The following is a 9,577-nucleotide window of genomic DNA, read 5'->3' on the forward strand; positions in this document are numbered from 1 at the left end:
CCATGGAGACGCCAGCGACCTAGGTACTGTGGCTAGGGACGTTTCAAAAGTTTTCAGCGCCATTTTTACCTAATTTTGCGACAAAAAGTACCCAGAAAAGTACCGAGATAAACGCCATTTTGAAATGACGTCATTAAAAACCACGTGACATGAGGATCAGGTTCCTTCGTTTAGCCCCGTTTTTACACAGCTGGTGTGACGTCACACCGACCGTAGCGCCCCTGGTGAGAGGAGCGGGAGTTAGGCCGCCGTTGGTGGCTACCGCCTCGCCTCGCGACGGCGTGAGATGGGGCCCCGTTTTTACCAATACCACCTAGATAACTTTACAAGGCCCCCGCATGACCTCCTCGCCAAGCGTCTACGTCACTGCTAAGAGATACAGCGCTCAGCAGGTTGACGTGGCGCCATCTGGGAGAAAACTGACTAAGCGGAAAAATTCTGTTCCCTCGATCGGATTTGGAATTATCCTGGCTTGGCTCGAACTTGGCTATTTTCTTGTCGCTTCAATTAAAACTCAAGAAAGCTCTTTTCTTATTTTTGCCACGCTTATATTAACGAGTTTATAGTTTGAAATATTGCAAAAATAAATGTCGTGTTAAGCCTTGCATCCTTGCTGTCAACTGCGGCTTTAACAATGTTTAATATCAAACTCTACTTGCGCTTGAAAGCTAATGCCAGTCCGCATCCTAAGTTGGTTGGGAACACTGAGACAACCAGTACGCACATGGTCATGGCGCTAGCTGACGTGAATGTGTCACGTTTTCACGGAAGAGCTCAAGAACTGTGCAAGCTTTTTCATCTGCAGAGGCTTCGTTTGCGTGTTTGAACCTGCGTAGCCTCAATTCTGAAATGCCTGGCTGCTGCTGCGCCCCAGGCTGCAGATCAAATTATGATGGTGGTCCGAGTGTCCGCGTCTACAAGTTTCCTGCCGACGAGACGCAAAGGGCAGCATGGACAAAGGCTATTTCTCGCGAAGATTTTGTGCCAACCAAGCACACTGTGGTAAGCGTCGCTTTTGGTGCTGTTTTTCAGGATGCTTGCCTTAAACTTTTTGCTTCAGTAAAACTTGTTTTTAGCCTAGTTGGTGCATTTTGAACCAAGGAAAAGGAGCAGCGCAAAAGCATGCAACCACGCAAGAAAGGATAAGACACGAGCGCTGTTTTCGCGTTTCGTGCCGTGTCTTGTCCTTTCTTCTCTTGTGGTTGCATGCTTTTGCGCTGCTCCTTTTCCTTGGTTTTGTGCTTCACACGACATTTTTTTTTATGGCTTGCTTCGGAGAGGGGACTTTTCTTCACTTTCTTATTACTTCGCTTGCGGAGTTTTATTTCCCAGTAATTTCGCTTGCCGAATTTTGTAAGCCTGTCGCCCAAACCTAATGGACTTGTGGTTTTACTTTGTTTTTAGGTGTGTGAAAAACACTTTCAAACGAGTGACTTCGTCAGGTTTGCAACGTACACGGACGAGAACACTGGAAACGTTATCGAAGTTCCGCTGCAGCGTGTCCGCCTGAAGCCAGCTGCTGTCCCGAGTGTGTTTCCCGGCTGCCCGAAATATCTCTCTCAGCCACCATCTTCGCGAGAAGCTCCTGCAGAAAAGAAGGCCCGACTCGAGGCAGCGTCACTGCGAAAAGCGATAGAGCTTTCTGTTGCTGCTCAAGAGGAAGAAGATCGCAGGAACAAAATTTGCAGTTTTGGGGAGCTGTGTTCTGCCCTTTCGAAGCTTAAGACTTCTGACTTCTGGACTGTGGTCACTACGCAGGCAAAGGTTTTGTTCCTGGAGCTCTCCCTCGACCAAGCTCCCGCAGTGCGTTCATCAGTGGTGGTTTTAGACGACCTGTCTGTTCAGGTGTTTCTCGGAGGGTCCCGTCTCCACAATCTTGGAGACGAATGTGTGCCGTCACAAATAAAGGATTTAAGGGAGCTTGATAAAGTGCTGCAGTCTGTTGAAAAGCTGCAGAGTTGTGCTAGTGGCAGCGAAAAGGAACACCAGCTTCTCGCAACTGTGCTAATGCTCCTGGATGAGGTGAACAAGGATTATGAGCTCCAAGAACATCATGGATGGAACTTACAGGTACTGAAATTTGTGCGAAGCCAAGTCGAGCTTGTTTTGAAAAATGTGCCTCGATATCCACCAGATGTACTCGTGTTTTCAGGTCTGCTGTATACCATTTCTCCACATGTATACAGGTTCATCAGAAGCTCGCTTAAAATTAAGCTGCCGCACCCAGACACTATTCGACGACTGTGTTCGTCATATCACATGAATCCAGCACTTGAACAGCAAGATCCTTGTTTCTTGAACTATGCTAAAACTGTATTGCAAGCAATGTCAAAGCCTTTTGTCAAGCAACAAGGATGTTGTTCACAGTTTGCCAGTCGCACAGATAGATGCAAAAGCACTGCATCTATTTTTGCACAAGCTGATTACTGACCTTGAGTCACTTGGATTTAAGGTACTAACTGTTGTTTCAGACAACAATGCTATCAATCGGAAAACCATGACATTTTTTGCTAGCCCCCCCAAAGCCAGTATAGTTTACACACACCCAGCTGATTCCTCTCGTCCACTGTTTTTCATTTTGGACCCTGTGCACCTTTTGAAGTCAATTAGGAACAATTGGCTAAACCAGAGAAACAGTGGAAAGTGTATATATTACCCTGATCCAAGCAGCAATGACCCAAAGCCACCTATTCTTACAGCATCATTTAAATCTTTGTGTGATCTGCATGAGGCTGAGCAAAATAACCTTTTAAAGCTGGCACCAACACTCTCACTGAAAGCACTGAACCCATCAACTATGGAGCGCCAGAACGTTAAGCTTGCTCTCAGGATTTTTAATGAATCGACAGCAGCTGCACTGCAATGTTCCGCTGTACAACATGCTAAAGGAACAGCAGATTTCATAAACACCATTTTGACATGGTGGCGAATAGTGAATGTAAAGACGCCAAGAAAAGCTGAACGCCTGCGTGATTTATTTATTTTATTTATTTATTTATTGATACTGTCAGCCGTAAGGCCGTTACAGGGTGGATGCATACAATTGAATACGTACACACAGCCACAAGTACACAAAGCCACAAGTACAAAATTTATACAACTTAAAATCAATTATTTTGCCAGCAGATAAAGCCACAAGTGCCTGATGTAGGTTAATGTTCAAAATAATACACTCAGTTTCAGACCACCGAGGATCGGAACCGCAGGTGAAGAACATAATGATTGACAGCAAAGACAAATGGCTTCTATAGGCTTAAATAACGGGACAGATAAGTTTCAAATTGGTGTAGATTATCTGCTTGTAAAAGGTCCTGGGGCAAGGAATTCCATTCATCTATGGTTCTGGGGAAGAAGGAGTATTTAAATGAATTGATTCTGGCCGTCATGGGTGTGACCTGATTTTTGTGAGAAGATCTCACAGCTCTAGAGGAACGTTGTGTCATGTAAACGCTTATGTTTAAGTTGAAGTGGTTAGTATATAGCAGATAAAACATTTTCAGCCTGGCAACTTTCCTTCGCTTTGAAAGTTGAGGCAAGTTTAGTTCATGAAGCATGTCAGTCACTGAATCTGTAGGTCTATATTTGGACAGAATGAATCGAGCCGCCCTTCGCTGAACTTTTTCTATCCTGTCAATTTGGTTTTTCTGATGTGGATCCCATATTACGCTTGCATATTCCAGTGTCGGTCGTACCAGTGTGAGATAAGCTGTCTCCGATTGCGATGCAGTCTCCGATGCAGTCTCCGATTGCGTCAACAACATGTTCACAGCTTGAATTTTTGAGGAAAATACCAGAGTGGCTAGACTACTGGGCTAGCCTCAGACACGATGCTGGCCACCTGACGAAAGAAACTCACATGGCTTTTGGCCACACGAGCCACGCTCTGCATGAGATCGCTTTATACTGCCTGGAAGAGCTGGGATTTCGGTATGTGCTCCTTGGAAAATTTCAAACAGATTGCCTTGAGGATAGATTGGGGAAGTATCGCCAGCTATCCGGAGCCCAATACCATGTCTCGATCAGGCAGATTTATGAATCTGAGAACAAGCTAAGGCTTCAAAAAGTACTGGACATGCCTGATCTTGACATTATTGCAGAACCGGTCTCCGTCATAAGTGTTGAATCACTTTGTGCACAGTTCAGTATAGCAGTGACCAATGCTGATGTAGCAAAAAAGTCGTCGATGATTCCCGCTGTTACGTATGTTGCGGGATACTGTGCCCATGCAACACTGAAAAAGCTCATGTGTATGTCGTGCAAGGACAATCTCGTCCTGGATAACACCAGTTTGGACCATGATGACACACTGCTCATTTCAGGCATGACAAGAGGAGGATTAAAGTTTCCACGAGATGTCGTAGTGAACGCTGTACTTTATACAGAAATAGTCCTTGACAAATTGAGGAGTGAGCAGTATGCATCCAAATTTCTGGCTCTTCCAAATCAGAAGGAGGCCCTTGTTTCTCTTGTGTCAACCATTCTCCACGATTCTGGAGACCTTGATACGTGTGATTGTGGTCATTCGCCAGAAAAAGTCATGCACCATATTTTGAGTGCTGCTGCCAACACGCTGTTAAATAATTGTGCAAAAAGAAAAACAACAAACAGTGTCGAAGGGGCAGCGAAAAATGCAAACTCTAAAGAGTTGAGGATTGATGACTGTATCGTTTAATGGCAAGTGTTTCTGAGATAGCGGACCTTTCTTGCACACCTGATTACATTATAAAGATAGCTTTGTATTAAGGCATTTTATAATCTGTACATGTTCTTTTCATACTTAGCAACTGCAGCTATAGAACATTTGATAGAACTGTAGTGAGTGGTAACTTGTGTACCAAATTTTTTTCCCTTCTGTATGATGGACATGTAAATGCAAATGGGTATGTTTGTTCCTGTTTCATACAGTATGGCACTGAACAAATTGTACTGGATTCTTGTGTGCGCATCTCACCAAATCACACAACTTGGTGACAGCTATATTCTTTGTGTATGTGTGTGTGAGTGTGAAGTGCTTAAATAAACTCTTTATTCACTGTATTCGTTGCAACTTTTTTTAGAAATCTTGCTGGTTTGTTGTGAAACATCCGTGCAACGTGAAGTAGTATAGAATAACATATGAAGGAAGCTGACAGTCAATGCAACCAAGGAAAGCATAGGGGAATGTTCGATTTTTACTTAAGTGGTTATGAGTGGGAAGTGAATAGTGTAATCATTTTATGTATGCAAGACAACTGACTAGGAAGAATTAAAAAAAAGTCAAAGGAGCTAAAACTGGGGCTAGTTGGAAATGCATTCTTAAAGGGGATGATAAGCGCTGTCAAAATACGAGAAGGGACGAACAAACAGGACAAAGCGCTTTCTAGCAACTGTTCATTCTATGAAGAAACATGAATATATATACACATGTTAACGTCAAATCATGCGCAGAAGAGGGAAGACCGCACCGCACTGACAAGAGCGATATGAAGAAATAAATAAAATAGAAACGAACAACACATGCCTTTACAACAGCCGAAGATTACTTATCATGAGGTAGTTTAATTCAGTTCTCCCTAACAACACCGAAGCGGAGCTGACGCATTGCTTATCTGGAGCAACATGCATAGCGAAGGCGTCGATTATTTCGCGTTCCCGCCTGTTCCTGAAGAATACATATTCTAATCAGAAACCGTTAAATACTAGTATTACGCTGGCACAAAACACGCAGAATTTTGAGAAATGGGTGCCCGACGGGCAACCGGAAAAACCGCGTGGGGTGAAGCTGACTTCCAAGCACATCTGCTGTGTGTGACGTCACGGACGCGTGCGGAGGCCTTGAGCTAGTCTAGGTGGTATTGTTTTTACACAGCTGGTGTGACGTCACTCTAGGTCACGTGGTGTGACGTCACGCAGCGAGGTCACGCTAAAGGTCAATGGTGCCTACCATCGCCTCGCCACGGAACGGGCTGAAGTGCGACCTAAAGTAGTATTGCTTCGCAATAATACCAAACTGAGAGGGGCCTGTGCATTTTAAGCACGGCGCGACGGACTCATGAAAAAAACGCAAATGCAAACGCGGTGCCGCCAGTGCCGCGGCGCCTCCTTCACCTCCACCAAATTAATTTTTTACCAGCAAAAGGATAACAATATAGGATGATAGAAATTTTATATTTAGAACTGTACTCTTAACGAGAAAATTGACGGTTCGTTACATGAAGGAAGGAAAGAAATTATTCGCAAGAACTGCCACCTACCTTGCAAATGCAAAATGAAATGGCATCCTTGTTTGAACCACCAGGTTTCGGGGAGCGAGTGCTTTCGTGCGGCTCCTATATCGATCACGCAGGACTGCGTTTCTCGATCCATCGAGACATTTGCGCAAGACAGGCAGTAGTGATCGCAGAACACATCGCGCAGACCTGCTGTGTACCAGCACTTGTTTATTCGCTTGGTTTCTTTGCATAAAAAAATCTCTTAAACTTAATGTACTCTATGGAACAGAAGGAAATGCTTTGATTTAGTTGCACTGCGGGTGGCAACTTCTGTATCCTATTTGTTCCTGTTAGGGGTAGGAACTTTGCTTGTGCGACGCTACTGGATGCACCCGGGCAGCCGATATTAGCTCTGCGTGTGCTGAAGGACAAAGTTTCAAGCCTGCTTTTGGCAATTTCAGACAAATATAGACGCAAGCTGTAACTTAAAAGTCGGCAGTTTAGCCTATCAATGTGCACATGAGAGGTTTCGTGACAGTATCGCTGACGACATAGGCCGCGCTCCATCTCTCTATGTCGTGGTCTCTCGTAATGTCAAAAATAGACGGGCCTTCAACCTGCCTGGTTGAAGGCCTGTCTGACACCTATTAGGATACCACCGAATTTCTAGCCAGCACGTTGGTGAGACTAGAAAGTAGCAACTACAGTTGTAGCAGGAACAGGCTCCGTGTGCCCTCCAAAACTTCCAACAAACCTCCCGTTTAGTACCGCAAGATCACTTTACAACTGAGGAAATACATTGGCACAGATGGAAAAATGCCCAGGCTATTCTGTACTTCTGAAACTGTTGTACAATTTTCCTTTATTTGTTACTTTTGGCAAAGGAACTCAATTTTCAAAGGGAATCAAATAGTGCTGGTACTTCCGGTACCTGACTGAGCAAAACACTCCCTTTGACAGGAACGCATATGAAAAGAACCAGGTTATTGATAACAAGAGATGAAACAATAATGAGCTAAGCCCATAATAAAATTAAAAATTGGAGTGTGCGCTTGTAAAATTTTATATTATGTGCCCAGGCAACAAGAAAATTAATATCTTCAAAGACACACACGCTTCATTATCCTTTGATAGCAGTATTAATGATGTCTTAAGAAAACACCGTATGATAAGGCAGATAAACACAGCTTGTCAACCTATACTGGGCACAAATCTACAAATTTAGCAAACTGAAAGAACTACCGGCTATTACTTGAAGAATAGTCTTAATTGTCTGGTTGGGTAAGGCAAAGTGCACTCACAATTGATGCATCAATTGATGACCTTACCTAAATTTTGACACTGCTTGCATACCTAATCTTGAAGGCAGTGTATGAAGGATACTTTTCCTCGATAACGTTCCAAGGTACTGTACTGCCCAACATTGACAGATCTCTGGGGCACATTGCCTTGTACTAACAAGAGATGCTGTTCAGCGACTGTAAAAGTAGCCAACTCCATTTCATGTTGCCTTGAACAGAACACCACCAAATAGTGTTCTAACTGAACCACCACAATCGTGCCTGAAGGAGCTGAATCTGGCTATTTTATGATACACTGCATTCTGATCAAACCGTGGTAAATTTGTCTAATTCTACAGCTGGTGCTTCACTTGTAAAAGCAATAAATTATACTACCTACAGTTACACTTCAGAACTTTTCCCATTTCTGTCTCTGCAGACCACGCGAACTGTAGGTGTCTAGCATTATTCTTGAAGTACAGTATAACAGGTGCAGAGGTGACATCGCATATTCCATGATAAAAGCGAAAACACTGCATGTATGCTGGCCACTGTGCTGGCCACACCAGTCATGGCTGCCTGCTATTAAAAAAGCGGAGACAGGACCATGATGACAGAGGAAAGTTGCAGATCGCCTCCGAAAGATCCCCGTCTCTGAACACATCGACAAAAAAGAGAAGTCACTGCAAATCCGAAAATGCAACAAATTCCTACTTGCAGAAGGGCAAGATGGGTAAAGGAGCCTGCTGCAAAAGAGTGGTTTTATGCTGGCAGTAGTAGCTTTGCACACACATTCCAACATCCTAAGCATAAGTAAAGCAATGATCCGACACCAAACAAAAATAGCATAGAAAGTTTGCCAGCCCAGTTGGAGAAAGGTTTCTGCAAGAAGCGACTCCTGGGTTCGAGAGTAAATGCTGCTATATATATATATATATATATATATATATATATATATATATATATATATATATATATATAGAAGTGGGCACTTCTACAAAGACACTTGTATTTATCAACGTTTCGACCGCGGTGCGGTCTTCTTCAAGACTGTAGTGGTCTCGCGTCAGATGGACGTTTTAAGTTGGTGAGCTCAAGAGGAGGGAGAAAGGAGTGTAACACGCAAATAGCAACAACGGTTCAAAAAATTGAAAAAAAATAAAAAATAAAAATGGGGGTGCGGGGAGCAGACAGGGACAATATTGGGGGAGGAAGCAAAAAAATAGAAATAAAACAAAAAAAGGGGGAAACCTAGTATAGTAAGGAAGGGTGGGGTACAAAAGGAAATGGCGAAACGAGAGAAAGGGAGAGGAAGACGGTGCGGGGGACATGGGCAGCACGGCAACCACAGGCGTACGAAAGCAAAACGTGCAAACAAAACACAAACAAAATGCACAAACACAAAGGGCGCCGCTGCAGATGCGTGGCCAAAGAGGAGCCGCTGCGCAAATGACACTGGCAGTGACGAACAGGCCAAACCAGGCGCCTTTGGGGGGTCTCACTAATTTCCGGTGAGCCGAGGGCTAGAACGTTAAGGAAGGAGTGGGCTACGTTAACGAGCACATGTCTAAGAACTTACTGGGGTCTGGGTTTCACTGAACGGTGCACCCCTCTCCGTGGGTGGGTCGTTGAACCGACCTCGCCGGGAATACTTGTTTGTAGGGGAGGAGGGCTGGGCTAGCTGTGTGCAAAGATTTCAAATTGTCGGAAAATGTAAGGAAAGAGCGTCAAAAGCTTATCAATACTGCACGAGGCAGGATAGTGTAAGGAGGGGTATGATTGCCTGTGATATACACTAGCAGTTATAAAAGGTATATCTGAGTTAGCCATTTAACGAGAAGTGTAGTATTATTTTGTTTTGAGGTCGTGAATAAAAGAAAGGGTACCAGGCTTTTCGTTAAGACCTTCTTGAATAGTATTAAACTTGTGGATAAAATAGGATTCACGCTGTTCACGTTCTCGCCTGTTTTTGAAGCCCCCTTGAATAATTGTTACTTTTAGTTGGTCAAATGGGTGTCCTTCTGTGTTTACATGCTTGGATAGGGGAAGGTTTGGGAGGGACTTGGCGTGTGCGCGGTGATTGTTAAATCGAATGCGGAATGCAGT

At 44.0% G+C, this 9,577-nt stretch overlaps 1 protein-coding gene across 1 annotated transcript; it reads left to right on the plus strand.

The window, feature by feature from the left end:
• Nucleotides 1-849: 849 nt before the first annotated feature.
• On the plus strand, nt 850-7,926 carry LOC144128519 (uncharacterized). The gene is made up of 3 exons (XM_077661965.1): nt 850-1,002; nt 1,405-2,318; nt 7,911-7,926. Exons 1-3 carry the CDS (start codon nt 850-852, stop codon nt 7,924-7,926), a joined length of 1,083 nt encoding a protein of 360 aa, XP_077518091.1.
• Nucleotides 7,927-9,577: the final 1,651 nt, after the last annotated feature.

Source organism: Amblyomma americanum, chromosome 1 (assembly GCF_052857255.1).
Source record: "Amblyomma americanum isolate KBUSLIRL-KWMA chromosome 1, ASM5285725v1, whole genome shotgun sequence".
Lineage (NCBI taxonomy): Eukaryota > Metazoa > Arthropoda > Arachnida > Ixodida > Ixodidae > Amblyomma > Amblyomma americanum.